Raw genomic sequence first — 19,390 nt, 5'->3', positions numbered from 1 at the left:
ATTTGCTGAAAATTTTAATCGATTTTACCTCTCAGCTTGTTTCGAGATTCAAATTGATTTTTTTCCCCAGCCCTACTTTGAAGTGTGGGAGGAAATTGGAGTACCCAAAGGAAACCCACACAATCACAGGGCAAACTCCATGTAGGTAGAACCGAGGACCCCAGTGCTGGAAAGGGAAGACGTATGAACCAATAAGCCACTGTGCTGCTATTAGTATGAGTCACCCCCGACCAGGGGAGGGCTGGCAGGCTTAGGCCAGGGGGGCAAGTCCAGTCAAGTGGCCCATTGAACCACCGAATCAGCTCACTGATGGCCTTATTCAAAGCAGAAAAACCAAAATGCAATGCAGGCCCATTAGGGGCACCAGGGCGCCGCCCCCTCTCTCCTCTCCACCCCCTATATGTATCGTGCTGCAATTCACCTGCTGCCTGACCCACCACTAAGATGGGGTAAGTGGCAGGCATGCAGAGGGCGGGTGTCCTCCCAGATCAGTCCGCACCACTGACCGGGGGGTCTAGGAGGTGGCTGTGTGTGTCTGTGCTGCTGGCTGTGCGTGCCGGAGGGGGGGGATTGGTTGGGCTAGTCCCCTGGTGAGGGTGTTAGATATGTCCGCTGGTGGGGGGGAGGGTGTTAGATAAGTCCGCTGGTGGGGGGGAGGGTGTTAGATAAGTCCGCTGGTGGGGAGAGGGTGATAGAGAAAAACCAAAAGCAGCCACTGCCAAAATTTTAAATTGTCATGATGGCTATGCTATTAGAGGTGCGCATCTTCACTGGCCTCACGATTCGATTACGATTATCATGTCAACAATTCGATTCCGCAATGCATCATGGTTACTGTGCGCGGTTTTCTTAAAAAAAAATTCAAGCAGTCAGGAGAACTTAATTTTCTTATTTTATATGTTCTTAAAAAAAAAAAACAACACTACGTGCATGCAGCAAAGTCTAATCACAGCAGACAACTTAGTTCCAGTTCCAACCTCCCCCACCAAAAAAAAAAAAAATATACTACAGGAGTTGATCAGAGACTGCAGACATACTACAGGAGATGATCAGAGACTGCAGACATACTACAGGAGATGGTCAGAGACTGCAGACATACTACAGGAGATGATCAGAGACTGCAGACATACTACAGGAGATGATCAGAGACTGCAGACATAGTACAGGAGATGATCAGAGACTGCAGACATACTACAGGAGATGATCAGAGACTGCAGACATAATACAGGAGATGATCAGAGACTGCAGACATAATACAGGAGATGATCAGAGACTGCAGACATACTACAGGAGATGATCAGAGACAGCAGACATAGTACAGGAGATGATCAGAGACAGCAGACATAGTACAGGAGATGATCAGAGACAGCAGACATAGTACAGGAGATGATCAGAGACAGCAGACATAGTACAGGAGATGATCAGAGACAGCAGACATAGTACAGGAGATGATCAGAGACAGCAGACATAGTACAGGAGATGATCAGAGACAGCAGACATAGTACAGGAGATGATCAGAGACAGCAGACATAGTACAGGAGATGATCAGAGACTGCAGACGTAGTACAGGAGATGATCAGAGACTGCAGACATACTACAGGAGATGATCAGAGACTGCAGACATAATACAGGAGATGATCAGAGACAGCAGACATACTACAGGAGATGATCAGAGACTGCAGACATACTACAGGAGATGATCAGAGACTGCAGACATACTACAGGAGATGATCAGAGACTGCAGACATAATACAGGAGATGATCAGAGACTGCAGACATACTACAGGAGATGATCAGAGACAGCAGACATAGTACAGGAGATGATCAGAGACAGCAGACATAGTACAGGAGATGATCAGAGACAGCAGACATAGTACAGGAGATGATCAGAGACAGCAGACATAGTACAGGAGATGATCAGAGACAGCAGACATAGTACAGGAGATGATCAGAGACAGCAGACATAGTACAGGAGATGATCAGAGACAGCAGACATAGTACAGGAGATGATCAGAGACAGCAGACATAGTACAGGAGATGATCAGAGACAGCAGACGTAGTACAGGAGATGATCAGAGACAGCAGACATACTACAGGAGATGATCAGAGACTGCAGACATACTACAGGAGATGATCAGAGACTGCAGACATACTACAGGAGATGATCAGAGACTGCAGACGTAGTACAGGAGATGATCAGAGACAGCAGACATACTACAGGAGATGATCAGAGACTGCAGACATACTACAGGAGATGATCAGAGACTGCAGACGTAGTACAAGAGATGATCAGAGACTGCAGACGTAGTACAGGAGATGATCAGAGACTGCAGACGTAGTACAGGAGATGATCAGAGACTGCAGACGTAGTACAGGAGATGATCAGAGACTGCAGACATACTACAGGAGATGATCAGAGACTGCAGACATACTACAGGAGATGATCAGAGACTGCAGACATAATACAGGAGATGATCAGAGACTGCAGACACACTACAGGAGATGATCAGAGACTGCAGACATAATACAGGAGATGATCAGAGACTGCAGACATAATACAGGAGATGATCAGAGACAGCAGACATACTACAGGAGATGATCAGAGACTGCAGACATACTACAGGAGATGATCAGAGACTGCAGACATAATACAGGAGATGATCAGAGACTGCAGACATAATACAGGAGATGATCAGAGACAGCAGACATACTACAGGAGATGATCAGAGACAGCAGACATAGTACAGGAGATGATCAGAGACAGCAGACATAGTAAAGGAGATGATCAGAGACAGCAGACATAGTACAGGAGATGATCAGAGACAGCAGACATAGTACAGGAGATGATCAGAGACAGCAGACATAGTACAGGAGATGATCAGAGACAGCAGACATACTACAGGAGATGATCAGAGACTGCAGACATACTACAGGAGATGATCAGAGACTGCAGACATACTACAGGAGATGATCAGAGACTGCAGACGTAGTACAGGAGATGATCAGAGACAGCAGACGTAGTACAGGAGATGATCAGAGACAGCAGACATACTACAGGAGATGATCAGAGACTGCAGACATACTACAGGAGATGATCAGAGACTGCAGACGTAGTACAAGAGATGATCAGAGACTGCAGACGTAGTACAGGAGATGATCAGAGACTGCAGACGTAGTACAGGAGATGATCAGAGACTGCAGACATACTACAGGAGATGATCAGAGACTGCAGACATACTACAGGAGATGATCAGAGACAGCAGACATAGTACAGGAGATGATCAGAGACAGCAGACATACTACAGGAGATGATCAGAGACTGCAGACATACTACAGGAGATGATCAGAGACTGCAGACATAGTACAGGAGATGATCAGAGACAGCAGACATAGTACAGGAGATGATCAGAGACAGCAGACATACTACAGGAGATGATCAGAGACTGCAGACGTAGTACAGGAGATGATCAGAGACTGCAGACATGGTACAGGAGGTGATCAGACTGCAGACATAATATGCCAAGTAGCCAGTGCTAGGTCCTAATGCGCTGTTGCCATGGAGACAGAGACCAGTGCTATCAAATTTAGGTGCTGGGAAAGCACCCCTGGTTGTTCGCCCCACTGGTCCGCTGTCGGAGGATTCCCCCATCCACCTGGAATGTGTAGATGGGGGAATTGGATCATATTTTTTTCCAGTGTAATGACAAAAAAAAGGGATCAATATATGGGCTGCATAAGTGGCTTAGTGGTAAGTGGATGTTGGGAGAACAGAGCGGGGGAGGGAGACAGACAGAGGAGAGAAAGGAACAGATCAGTTATCAATGTGTAATGAAAAATGCAGAGCTCACTGATTCAGGGAGGAGGCTGGAAGTTCACACAGCTTGGAATGTGTAGCTGCTGCTGTTCATATCTCCCGCGCACCCTCCTCTCTCCTCTCTCCTCTCTCCTCTCTTCCCCCTCTCTCCTCTCTCTCCCTCCTCTCTTCCCCCTCTCTCCTCTTCACAGCTGTACATTGGGATAGGAGAGTGGGCGGGCCAGGCAGACACAGGGAGAGAGAGGAGGAGGGGCTGCAGCTGTATGCAGTACATTCATTAGTCCGTTGCTAGGAGGGGGGGAGTGAACTTGGCTGGGCTGTGTGTGAGACACACGGCTCAGCTGCAGCCACCAGCCCCTAAATGTACAGACTGATCATTCTGTCCTATGGACGGAACAAATCAGTCTGTTTTTAATCTAACAGTGCAGGATCAGACAGACAGCTACATAAGCCCAGGAGCCCCTCCCCTGACGTGACTCACCTGGCCTGCCTCTGAGACTCATGGGAGGTGGGAGTTGTAGTTTGCTGCGCTCACACTTCCAGGAGCTTTAGTGCAGCCGGACTACAACTCCCACAATGCAGCAGCGCATCACAGCCTGAAAAAAAAAAAAATGAACATCCAGCCAGCGCAGCGGCCGTTTTAAAGATAATGTAGGCACCGGCCTGGGGGGAAATTTCCACCCTGCCCCCCGGCCCAGCCCGCCCCTGCCCCCGACAAGTTTTCCTGACACCAAGAGAAAAAAGGTGACGGGGGAGGGATCTCCAGCACTGTCATTGACAGCCTCAGCTCTGTTCCTGTGTAAAGGGGAGTGTGTCCCTTCCTTCAAATTAGCTCTCAGAACTTTCCCCTGTGTAACTTCAGTTCTTCGCCCCTATTTTTCTGACATATCAGACAAGCTTAATCAATTCTGGGCTTTGAATGGCTGTAGAGACAAGTAGATTCCAGATAAATAGGTCCAATTTATCTAGGAGGATTTGTCTATTTCTTTGTATCACCTGAGGCAAGTCACTTCATTGGCTGCATGTAAGGGTTTAGGGTTTTCAATCAATTTAAAATTACATGCTTATAAATAAATATATTTTATTAATCTTTAACATTAATATTTAATATAAGAATTCTAAGCTAATGTTTGATGCAACATAAACTGATATATTGTGTATTTTTCAAGACAACACTGTCATTTTGTGTCACATGGTCGCTCTCTGGACTGTTATTGGTAATTCTTTATATATATATATATATATATATATTTTTTTTTTATTACCATCCATGAAAACGGTAGAAAAATAAAAATATGTCTTTTAAATATTCTGCAGGTTTAATTCACTTTGTGATTTCTGTAACATTCTCAATTGTTCTAAAATCTTGGTACTTCATCCATTTTACCAGAAGATGGCGATCTCTGGCTATCCATTGATAAGTTTCTGGCGCAAAGACTATATGACTTTTTTCAGTTCAGTTTATGGATTTTTTATGTGATGTTAATTACTAATATTTATTAAGCCCAACTAATCGTCACTGCTTGTTCTGGTTTTTAGAATCTAGTTTTGAATTGTGTATTTTTTGCCACTTTCCATAGAGTGTTGGGTATCTTGCTGCCTTGTGAACAGTCCCTCCTATGTACAGCTTTCTCCAGTTATAAATGAATGAGCTGATGGTCACTTTTCTGTTTGCATTATTTATAAATGCCACTGAGAAGTATATTGATGTCCTGATGAGCCCAGGCCTTTCATTGGCTGTTGAAGATTCGTTTTTTTCCCTGCATCTAGCCCTATTCTATGCGCACTACAAATCCCATAGTCCATAGTCCTTGGAGGATGACTACATTACATACAGGGGACCATGGAGGATGACTACATTACATACAGGGGACCATGGAGGGTGACTACATAACATAGAGGGGACCATGGAGGATGACTACATTACATACAGGGGACCATGGAGGGTGACTACATTACATACAGGGGACCATGGAGGGTGACTACATAACATAGAGGGGACCATGGAGGATGACTACATTACATACAGGGGACCATGGAGGGTGACTACATTACATACAGGGGACCATGGAGGATGACTACATTACATACAGGGAACCATGGAGGATGACTACATTACATACAGGGGACCATGGAGGGTGACTACATTACATACAGGGAACCATGGAGGGTGACTACATTACATACAGGGGACCATGGAGGGTGACTACATAACATACAGGGGACCATGGAGGATGACTACATTACATACAGGGGACCATGGAGGATGACTACATTACATACAGGGGACCATGGAGGGTGACTACATAACATAGAGGGGACCATGGAGGGTGACTACATAACATAGAGGGGACCATGGAGGGTGACTACATAACATACAGGGGACCATGGAGGATGACTACATTACATACAGGGAACCATGGAGGATGACTACATTACATACAGGGGGCCATGGAGGATGACTACATTACATACAGGGGACCATGGAGGGTGACTACATAACATAGAGGGGACCATGGAGGGTGACTACATTACATAGAGGGGACCATGGAGGGTGACTACATAACATAGAGGGGACCATGGAGGGTGACTACATAACATACAGGGGACCATGGAGGATGACTACATTACATACAGGGGGCCATGGAGGATGACTACATTACATACAGGGGACCATGGAGGGTGACTACATAACATAGAGGGGACCATGGAGGGTGACTACATTACATACAGGGGACCATGGAGGGTGACTACATAACATACAGGGGACCATGGAGGATGACTACATAACATACAGGGGACCATGGAGGATGACTACATTACATACAGGGAACCATGGAGGATGACTACATTACATACAGGGGGCCATGGAGGATGACTACATTACATACAGGGGACCATGGAGGGTGACTACATAACATAGAGGGGACCATGGAGGGTGACTACATTACATACAGGGGACCATGGAGGGTGACTACATTACATACAGGGGACCATGGAGGGTGACTACATTACATACAGGGGACCATGGAGGGTGACTACATAACATACAGGGGACCATGGAGGATGACTACATTACATACAGGGGACCATGGAGGATGACTACATTACATACAGGGGACCATGGAGGGTGACTACATAACATAGAGGGGACCATGGAGGGTGACTACATAACATACAGGGGACCATGGAGGATGACTACATTACATACAGGGAACCATGGAGGATGACTACATTACATACAGGGGGCCATGGAGGATGACTACATTACATACAGGGGACCATGGAGGGTGACTACATAACATAGAGGGGACCATGGAGGGTGACTACATTACATAGAGGGGACCATGGAGGGTGACTACATAACATAGAGGGGACCATGGAGGGTGACTACATAACATACAGGGGACCATGGAGGATGACTACATTACATACAGGGAACCATGGAGGATGACTACATTACATACAGGGGGCCATGGAGGATGACTACATTACATACAGGGGACCATGGAGGGTGACTACATAACATAGAGGGGACCATGGAGGGTGACTACATTACATACAGGGGACCATGGAGGGTGACTACATAACATACAGGGGACCATGGAGGATGACTACATAACATACAGGGGACCATGGAGGATGACTACATTACATACAGGGAACCATGGAGGATGACTACATTACATACAGGGGGCCATGGAGGATGACTACATTACATACAGGGGACCATGGAGGGTGACTACATAACATAGAGGGGACCATGGAGGGTGACTACATTACATACAGGGGACCATGGAGGGTGACTACATAACATACAGGGGACCATGGAGGATGACTACATTACATACAGGGGACCATGGAGGGTGACTACATAACATACAGGGGACCATGGAGGATGACTACATTACATACAGGGGGCCATGGAGGGTGACTACATTACATACAGGGGACCATGGAGGGTGACTACATAACATACAGGGGACCATGGAGGGTGACTACATAACATACAGGGGACCATGGAGGATGACTACATTACATACAGGGGGCCATGGAGGGTGACTACATTACATACAGGGGACCATGGAGGGTGACTACATTACATACAGGGGACCATGGAGGGTGACTACATTACATACAGGGAACCATGGAGGATGACTACATAACATAGAGGGGACCATGGAGGGTGACTACATTACATACAGGGGACCATGGAGGGTGACTACATAACATAGAGGGGACCATGGAGGGTGACTACATTACATACAGGGGACCATGGAGGGTGACTACATTACATACAGGGGACCATGGAGGGTGACTACATTACATAGAGGGGACCATGGAGGGTGACTACATAACATAGAGGGGACCATGGAGGGTGACTACATAACATACAGGGGACCATGGAGGATGACTACATTACATACAGGGAACCATGGAGGGTGACTACATAACATAGAGGGGACCATGGAGGGTGACTACATTACATACAGGGGGCCATGGAGGGTGACTACATTACATACAGGGGACCATGGAGGGTGACTACATAACATACAGGGGACCATGGAGGATGACTACATTACATACAGGGGGCCATGGAGGGTGACTACATTACATACAGGGGACCATGGAGGGTGACTACATTACATACAGGGGACCATGGAGGGTGACTACATAACATACAGGGGACCATGGAGGATGACTACATTACATACAGGGGACCATGGAGGATGACTACATTACATACAGGGGACCATGGAGGATGACTACATTACATACAGGGGACCATGGAGGGTGACTACATAACATAGAGGGGACCATGGAGGGTGACTACATTACATACAGGGGACCATGGAGGGTGACTACATTACATACAGGGGACCATGGAGGGTGACTACATTACATAGAGGGGACCATGGAGGGTGACTACATTACATACAGGGGACCATGGAGGGTGACTACATTACATACAGGGGACCATGGAGGGTGACTACATTACATGCAGGGGACCATGGAGGGTGACTACATAACATAGAGGGGACCATGGAGGGTGACTACATTACATACAGGGGACCATGGAGGGTGACTACATTACATAGAGGGGACCATGGAGGGTGACTACATTACATACAGGGGACCATGGAGGGTGACTACATTACATACAGGGGACCATGGAGGGTGACTACATTACATACAGGGGACCATGGAGGGTGACTACATAACATAGAGGGGACCATGGAGGGTGACTACATTACATACAGGGGACCATGGAGGGTGACTACATTACATACAGGGGACCATGGAGGGTGACTACATAACATACAGGGGACCATGGAGGATGACCACATTACATACAGGGGACCATGGAGGATGACTACATTACATACAGGGGACCATGGAGGGTGACTACATTACATACAGGGGACCATGGAGGGTGACTACATTACATACAGGGGACCATGGAGGGTGACTACATTACATACAGGGGACCATGGAGGGTGACTACATAACATAGAGGGGACCATGGAGGGTGACTACATTACATACAGGGGACCATGGAGGGTGACTACATAACATACAGGGGACCTTGGAGGGTGACTACATTACATACAGGGGACCATGGAGGGTGACTACATTACATACAGGGGACCATGGAGGGTGACTACATTACATACAGGGGACCATGGAGGTTTACTACATTACATACAGGGGACCATGGAGGATGACTACATTACATAGAGGGGACCATGGAGGGTGACTACATTACATAGAGGGGACCATGGAGGGTGACTACATTACATACAGGGGACCATGGAGGATGACTACATTACATACAGGGGACCATGGAGGATGACTACATTACATAGAGGGGACCATGGAGGGTGACTACATTACATAGAGGGGACCATGGAGGGTGACTACATTACATAGAGGGGACCATGGAGGGTGACTACATTACATACAGGGGACCATGGAGGGTGACTACATTACATACAGGGGACCATGGAGGGTGACTACATTACATACAGGGGACCATGGAGGGTGACTACATTACATACAGGGGACCATGGAGGGTGACTACATAACATAGAGGGGACCATGGAGGGTGACTACATTACATACAGGGGACCATGGAGGGTGACTACATTACATACAGGGGACCATGGAGGGTGACTACATAACATACAGGGGACCATGGAGGATGACTACATTACATACAGGGGACCATGGAGGATGACTACATTACATACAGGGGACCATGGAGGGTGACTACATTACATAGAGGGGACCATGGAGGGTGACTACATTACATACAGGGGACCATGGAGGATGACTACATTACATAGAGGGGACCATGGAGGGTGACTACATTACATACAGGGGACCATGGAGGGTGACTACATTACATACAGGGGACCATGGAGGGTGACTACATTACATACAGGGGACCATGGAGGGTGACTACATAACATAGAGGGGACCATGGAGGGTGACTACATTACATACAGGGGACCATGGAGGGTGACTACATTACATACAGGGGGCCATGGAGGGTGACTACATTACATACAGGGGGCCATGGAGGGTGACTACATTACATACAGGGGACCATGGAGGGTGACTACATTACATACAGGGGACCATGGAGGGTGACTACATAACATACAGGGGACCATGGAGGGTGACTACATTACATACAGGGGACCATGGAGGATGACTACATTACATACAGGGGACCATGGAGGGTGACTACATTACATAGAGGGGACCATGGAGGGTGACTACATTACATACAGGGGACCATGGAGGGTGACTACATTACATACAGGGGACCATGGAGGGTGACTACATAACATAGAGGGGACCATGGAGGGTGACTACATTACATACAGGGGACCATGGAGGGTGACTACATTACATACAGGGGGCCATGGAGGGTGACTACATTACATACAGGGGACCATGGAGGGTGACTACATTACATACAGGGGACCATGGAGGGTGACTACATTACATACAGGGGACCATGGAGGGTGACTACATAACATAGAGGGGACCATGGAGGGTGACTACATAACATAGAGGGGACCATGGAGGGTGACTACATTACATACAGGGGGCCATGGAGGGTGACTACATTACATACAGGGGACCATGGAGGGTGACTACATTACATACAGGGGACCATGGAGGGTGACTACATTACATACAGGGGACCATGGAGGGTGACTACATAACATACAGGGGACCATGGAGGGTGACTACATAACATACAGGGGACCATGGAGGATGACTACATTACATACAGGGGACCATGGAGGATGACTACATTACATAGAGGGGACCATGGAGGGTGACTACATTACATACAGGGGACCATGGAGGGTGACTACATTACATACAGGGGACCATGGAGGGTGACTACATTACATACAGGGGACCATGGAGGGTGACTACATAACATAGAGGGGACCATGGAGGGTGACTACATTACATACAGGGGACCATGGAGGGTGACTACATTACATACAGGGGGCCATGGAGGGTGACTACATTACATACAGGGGGCCATGGAGGGTGACTACATTACATACAGGGGACCATGGAGGGTGACTACATTACATACAGGGGACCATGGAGGGTGACTACATAACATACAGGGGACCATGGAGGGTGACTACATTACATACAGGGGACCATGGAGGGTGACTACATTACATACAGGGGACCATGGAGGGTGACTACATTACATAGAGGGGACCATGGAGGGTGACTACATTACATACAGGGGACCATGGAGGGTGACTACATTACATACAGGGGACCATGGAGGGTGACTACATAACATAGAGGGGACCATGGAGGGTGACTACATTACATACAGGGGACCATGGAGGGTGACTACATTACATACAGGGGGCCATGGAGGGTGACTACATTACATACAGGGGACCATGGAGGGTGACTACATTACATACAGGGGACCATGGAGGGTGACTACATTACATACAGGGGACCATGGAGGGTGACTACATAACATAGAGGGGACCATGGAGGGTGACTACATAACATAGAGGGGACCATGGAGGGTGACTACATTACATACAGGGGGCCATGGAGGGTGACTACATTACATACAGGGGACCATGGAGGGTGACTACATTACATACAGGGGACCATGGAGGGTGACTACATTACATACAGGGGACCATGGAGGGTGACTACATAACATACAGGGGACCATGGAGGGTGACTACATAACATACAGGGGACCATGGAGGATGACTACATTACATACAGGGGACCATGGAGGGTGACTACATTACATACAGGGGACCATGGAGGGTGACTACATAACATACAGGGGACCATGGAGGATGACTACATTACATACAGGGGACCATGGAGGGTGACTACATTACATACAGGGGGCCATGGAGGGTGACTACATTACATACAGGGGACCATGGAGGGTGACTACATTACATACAGGGGACCATGGAGGGTGACTACATTACATACAGGGGACCATGGAGGGTGACTACATTACATACAGGGGACCATGGAGGAGGAATGTAGTCACCTCTAACAGGAAGTCAAATCACAGCACCAAAAAAAAAAAAAAGAAAATGTGGAGATCTGGAGAAGGCTGAGGGAACAGAATGGACTTTTTCTGAGCTCCCCCTTTCCCGGTTTTGGGATTTGGATTAGTTGTCCATAAAAAGGAAAGATTGTGTTGATTTGTGGCATTAAGAATATACAGTGACATTGAGCATAGTTTCTGAGTGGAGCCATGTGAAGTGTGTAATATGCTGCACAGTGTACAGAATAGGGCAGTCTGGAATATGCCATGTATAGCGCAGTGTACAGAATAGAGAAGTCTGGAATTTGCCATGTATAGCACAGTGTACAGAATATGTCAGTGTGGAATATGCCATGTGTAGCACAGTGTATAGATAGGGTCAGTCTGGTGTGAAGTATGCCATCTCAAGCACAGTATAGAAAACGGGCCAGTGTGGAGTATGCCATGTATAGCACAGTGTATAGAATGGGGTAGTGTGGGGTATGCCATCTACAGCACAGTGTATAGAATGGGGTAGTGTGGGGTATGCCATGTATAGCACAGTGTATAGAATGAGGTAGTGTGGGGTATGCCATGTACAGCACAGTGTATAGAATGGGGTAGTGTGGGGTATGCCATTCATAGCACAGTATATAAAATGGGGTAGTGTGGGGTATGCCATGTATAGCACAGTGTATAGAATGGGATAGTGTGGGGTATGCCATGTATAGCACAGTGTATAGAATGAGGTAGTGTGGGGTATGCCATGTACAGCACAGTGTATAGAATGGGGTAGTGTGGGGTATGCCATGTATAGCACAGTATATAAAATGGGGTAGTGTGGGGTATGCCATGTATAGCACAGTGTATAGAATGGGATAGTGTGGGGTATGCCATGTATAGCACAGTGTATAGAATGGGGTAGTGTGGGGTATGCCATGTATAGCACAGTGTATAGAATGGGGTAGTGTGGGGTATGCCATGTATAGCACAGTGTATAGAATGGGGTAGTGTGGGGTATGCCATGTATAGCACAGTGTATAGAATGGGGTAGTGTGGGGTATGCCATGTATAGCACAGTGTATAGAATGAGGTAGTGTGGGGTATGCCATGTACAGCACAGTGTATAGAATGGGGTAGTGTGGGGTATGCCATGTATAGCGCAGTATATAAAATGGGGTAGTGTGGGGTATGCCATGTATAGCACAGTGTATAGAATGGGATAGTGTGGGGTATGCCATGTATAGCACAGTGTATAGAATGGGGTAGTGTGGGGTATGCCATGTATAGCACAGTGTATAGAATGGGGTAGTGTGGGGTATGCCATGTATAGCACAGTGTATAGAATGGGATAGTGTGGGGTATGCCATGTATAGCACAGTGTATAGAATGGGGTAGTGTGGGGTATGCCATGTATAGCACAGTGTATAGAATGGGGTAGTGTGGGGTATGCCATGTATAGCACAGTGTATAGAATGGGATAGTGTGGGGTATGCCATGTATAGCACAGTGTATAGAATGGGGTAGTGTGGGGTATGCCATGTATAGCACAGTGTATAGAATGGGGTAGTGTGGGGTATGCCATGTATAGCACAGTGTATAGAATGGGGTATGCCATGGATAGCACAGTGTTCAGTTTACCCCAATACACTCAGTACACCACACCATGTACCCCTTTGCACTCGGCATGGTAATGAATTCATTCTCTGGCATGCAGAGATAATAAGAATTTTAGGGATATTAAAGCTCAGCAATGAAATCCGTGCCCTGTACATATTCAAGGTGACTTTCTAATGATAATGGAAATCTAAAGTAAACCTCTCCTGCGGGGGGAATGTTGCTCCCTATAATACATATATAATATATATAATATAAGACCCGCTCACAGACTGGAGGACATAGAACTAGACAATCCTCTGTGATGACAGCGTGGACGGAGGTCTCTACACGACTCCCCCCTGACTGCTCCAATATAGGGGAACGCAGTCCCCGGTCGGACGATCATTATCCACCTGGCTCTGGTCATTTTTCAATGGATTTTTGTTGTGCTGGGTGGTGCTTGTAGGGCCACCTATGGCTTGGATTTATCGCCAAATTTGACAAAATTCAAGCCATCGATGGGCAGCCATACACAGATCATGATGAATGGACACAGACTGACACAGATGAAGATGGATGAGTACAGACTGACAGACAATGAGGGACAGAGAAGGTGACACACACCGATGGACTATGGTGACAGATGAGAGAAGATTTATGTAAATAGAGGATAGGTCCTTTAACAGGCAGACACAATCTGACAAGCATGATGGACATACCTGAGTGACGACTTGACGCTCTGCCCACCTCAGATCACACACACCTTGATCCCCCCCCCAGGCAATCCTCAGAATGAATGAACAATGGGGATTGTTTACTAAAACTGAAGAGTACAAAATCTAGTGTAGTTGTACATGGTAGCCAATCAGCTTTCAGGTTTTATTGTTAAAGCTTAATTCAGCAAGCTGAAGTTAAAAGCTGATTGGCTACCATGTAGAGCTGCACCAAATTTTGCACTCTCCTTTTTTAGTAAATAAAGCCCACAGTATGAACAGACACTTTCATTGTCATTGATGGTAAAAATACATATTTCTTAATTGTAAAAAAAAAAAAAAAAAAAAGCCCCATCTCATCTGATAATGTAAGATTGGCTGCTGAACTGAACGCCAAGATCCTGACCACTTTGAACCCTTATCTCTCTTTCCCAATGTACAATAAATAAATGTGTTTTTTTTTTTTACTATGATTGCCTTTTTATTAATTGTTTTTTTATCCTTGTGATGTCATCAGCTTCGTCACTAAAGTTTATTGTGTAGGGCTGCCTGGGGGAAGAGGATCCGGGTATCAAAGTGACTTTTACCATGTCAGTAACCACAAACCTCTCATATCTCCACAGCTCTGTCTATGATGACCAGCCAAATGCCCACCAAAGATTTATGGAAAAGCTGGACACCCGGATTCGTAATCATGACCGGGAAATTGAAAAAATGTGCAATTTTCACCATCAGGGATTTGTGGATGCAATTAATGAACTCCTAAAAGTCAGGGCTGATGCTGAAAAGCTTAAGGTAAGGATTCTTTTATGTTGCCCTTTCTGTTAAAGCGGATCTACACTGTATCTGGGCGCCACAAACTCATCCAGCCAGCCATCCATCTATGTCTCACTGTTTTGTTTTTCTGAGAAAACACTTTGAAAAATAGACAGCCCTGGCATTTCTGGCTGTGGCCATCTTGAGTAAGGGCAAATGGTTCATGTAGTAATTGCTTCCCAGAATCCATATTCCCTAAGCTCAGACATGCATGCAGGAAGGTGGGCATAGCTGGGAAAAAAAACCCTCCTCTCCCGAAGACTCCTGGGATGTATCATTTGCCTAGGCCTGGAAACTAGGAAGTAACTAAAGAAAGGTAAAACAAAAATAACAGTTTAAATATGTACATACAGTATCTCACAAAAGTCAGTACACCCCTCACATTTTTGTAAATATTTTATTCTATCTACAGAAGATAACACTGAAGAAATGACACTTTGCTACAATGTAAAGTAGTGAGTGTACAGCTTGCATAACAGAGTAAATTTGCTGTCCCCTCAAAATAACTCAACACACAGCCATTAATGTCTAAACCACTGGCAACAAAAGTGAGTACATCCCTACGTGAAAATGTCCAAATTTTGGGCCCAAAGTGTCAATATTTTGTATGGCCACCATTACTTTCCAGCACTGCCTTAACCCTCTTGGGCATGGAGTTCACCAGAGCTTCAAAAGTGATAACTAAGTGGCTTGGGGAGCAAAACATCGAACTTTTGGGTCCATGGCCAGGAAACTTTCCAGACCTTAATCCCATTGAGAACACCCCCAAAAGTCTGACAAACTCCAAGCGTTGATTATGCAAGAATGGGCTGTCATCAGTCAGGATGTGGCCCAGAAGTTGATTGACAGAATGCCAGAGTGAATTTGAAAAAAAAAGAGTCAACACTGCAAATATTGACTCTTTGCATAAGCTTAAAGGGGTTGTAAAGGTTTTTTTATATTTTCTAATTAGGTTCCTTTTAGCTAGTGCATTGTTGGTTCACTTACCTTTTCTTTCGATTTCCCTTCTAAATGTTTTTTTCTCTTTGTTTTCTTTGTCTGGATTTGTCACTTCCTGTTCCTCCTCAGTAAGCTGTTCAGTAAGCTGTTCTGGCTGACTAACCACCGCTCGGATGATGGTGAGAAGTTTACTGAGGAGAAGCAGGAAGTGAGAAATTCAGACAAATAAAAAAAACATTTAGAAGGGAGATTCAAAGGAAAAGGTAAGTGAACCAACAATGCACTAGCTTAAAGGAACCTATTTAGAAAATAACAAACAAAGTTTTACAACCCCTTTAATATGAGTGTCAATAAAAGCCTTTGTCACTTATGAAATGCTTGTAATTATACTTCAGTATACCATCGTAACATCTGATAAAAAGATCTAGAAACACTGAAGCAGCAGACTTTGTGAAAATGTGATATTTGCATCATTCTCAAAACGTTTGGCCATGGCTGTGTTATGAATACTGCTCCTAGACTTGTATAACTTATTAACCGATTCATGGCTGCTACCGTCTCTGCCAGTAACTTCACTTGCTTCCACTAACGCACCATATAAAATTCTAAATACTAACTACAGCATACAAAGCCAACCACAACTGTGCCCCCCACATCAACCTCATCTGCAGGTATCACCCAAATCATCCTCCCCACTCCTCCCTAGACATTTTTATGCCTAGCTCCCTTGTCGCCTCCTCTCACGCTCACCTCCAGGACTTCTCCAGAACTTTTCCCATCCTCTGGAACTCCCTACCCCATTATGTTGGTTCGCTCCTACCCTGTCGTTGGAGGGTCCTTGAAAACTAAGTTATTCAGCCCACCCTTCCTTCACCTAAAAACTGTACTTCAGCCACCTCCCATCATCGTCCCCCACAACTATTACCTTTTATACCATCTCCCCCTCTCTTTAGATTGTATACTTTATGAGCAGATCACTCCTTTTCCTTCTGTATTGAACTGTATTGTAATTGTACTGTCTCCCTTTATATTGTAAAGCACTGTGCAAAATGTTGGCATTGTATAAATCCTGTATAATAATAATAATACTGATGACAAGCTGGTTAGACGGTTATTTATGATAAATGACGAGCCTTCAGTTGCCACTGTAACCTGCAGATGGCAGTGTGACCCTGTTAAATACTGTATTTTATTTATTTACAGTATTTATATAGAGCTGAAATGTTATGCAGCGCTTTAAATATTGTACATTCACATCGGTCCCTGCCCTCAAGGAGCTTACAATCTAAGGTCTCTCCCTCACATACATACATACACATACTAGTTCTGATTTACGCAGAAGACATTTATCCTACCAACATGGCTTCTGAGTGTGGGAGGAAACAGGAGTACCCAGAGGAAACGCACAAGAAAAGGGTGAACATTCAAACCCTATGCAGGTGGCATCTTGGTTGGGATTAAAAGCAAGGTCCCTCATGCGGGAGGGCAGAAGTACTAACTGCTAAGCCACTTTATATTTATCACATACAATTACAGAATAAAAAAACAATAATAGATGAATTTAAATAACAATATAAAGTAAATCAAATAAAATAATGATAAACTTATTTAATAAAAAGTACTTTTGTCAGTCTATAGTATAAAAAAAGAAAGGTCTTTTGTTAAAAAATCGTACAAAATAATAGCTGAATATGGCCTTAAAGCAATGTAATAATTATTTAGGTAGGCAAGTTAATCACAGTTATAGGCAAGTTAATTAACAAAAACAGATGAAGCTAAACGTGGCATCCACTCATTGGAGCCTGGTCATCATAGGATCAAAAGCATACAAACCCCCTTGTTAACTGCTGCAGAGCTGTTGTGTATCCCAAACGTATCCTCAACTGCTACCAGAAATGAATGTACGGTATTGTGGATAGCTACACGAGTAGTTAACATGGATGTCTTTGCACATGTTAAAGTGGAGTTCTACTCGTTTTTTCTGTTTTTAAAAGTCAGCAGCTGCAAAAAATGTAGCTCCTGACTTTTAATAAACACACAATCGACTGTCCCATGGTCCAGCGAAGCGGCTGCCTGACGCCTCGATTCTCTCCTCCGCCAATCTCTGGAGCCGGCATTACTAGTGCGGGCACCGGCTATGACAGCTTGCGGCTTCAAATCCAGGTATGCACTGCGCATGGGCGAGTCATGCCGCTTGCCCTGAATGGCAGAGCAATCTTCTGGGACCTGTGACGTGTCCCAGAAGATTTCAGGGAGGGAGGGAGGGGGAGAGGAGGAGTTGCCTAGGCTTCGCGGGCGGAAGTGGGAGTTGGGTATCTATCAAAACTCGCCCCCCCACCAAAAAAAATGACATGTCAAATGTGACATGCTAGGGGATTAGGAGTCCTTAAAGCTGAAGTTCCACTTTTGGGTGGAACTCTGCTTTAAGTTGACTGCAGACTTTCCATAGTTGGTGGAGCTTAAAGGATAACTCCACTTTTGTGGGGGAAAAAAATAGCAAGAAAGAATAATATAGCATATACAATTGTGACATGAGTCATATTGTAATTGAATGTTATTAAAAGTTACCTTTCCTTTTCAATCTGTAATTTTGTGTAAATGCAATACAATATGGATACATGGAGTTGTTCTGTACATAGAATGTGTACTGACCACTCCCCAGAAACATAATTTCCTGCTTGTGTGATTGACTTACCAATTTTATCCAGAAGTCTGCCTAAGATACAAGTCAGGTTTCCGGCATCCCCTGCAACAAAAATGTCATTTTTGTTGAGATGCCCCCTGTTGGAACACCTCTAAAGGGATGCAGGTCCAGCAGATTTCCTCATTAGTGCTCTGCAGGTGCACGGCTGATAGATAATTATGAAACCACTCCCATTAGACCCACTCAGCACAGAGGAACATACAGAGATTTCTTAAGAGTAACATAAGGTAGGAATCTGCAAC

The 19,390-nt window shown here is 45.5% G+C and overlaps 1 protein-coding gene across 7 annotated transcripts in view; it reads left to right on the top strand.

The window, feature by feature from the left end:
• Window positions 1–19,390, top strand: part of EXOC6 (exocyst complex component 6) — a 458,527-nt gene that overhangs the window by 125,843 nt on the left and 313,294 nt on the right. For all 7 annotated transcript variants that reach the window (XM_077455211.1, XM_077455209.1, XM_077455210.1 and 4 more), the window contains exon 2: window positions 15,313–15,484. In XM_077455211.1, the coding sequence (XP_077311337.1) occupies window positions 15,313–15,484 (172 nt within the window). The remainder of the gene's footprint in view (window positions 1–15,312; window positions 15,485–19,390) is intronic.

This window comes from Lithobates pipiens, unplaced genomic scaffold (genome assembly GCF_037356315.1).
Source record: "Lithobates pipiens isolate NorthernLeopardFrog02 unplaced genomic scaffold, aLitPip1_a1.2 Scaffold_25, whole genome shotgun sequence".
Lineage (NCBI taxonomy): Eukaryota > Metazoa > Chordata > Amphibia > Anura > Ranidae > Lithobates > Lithobates pipiens.
Note: the sequence above shows the minus strand (reverse complement) of the source record. Positions and strands in the feature narration are given on the sequence as shown.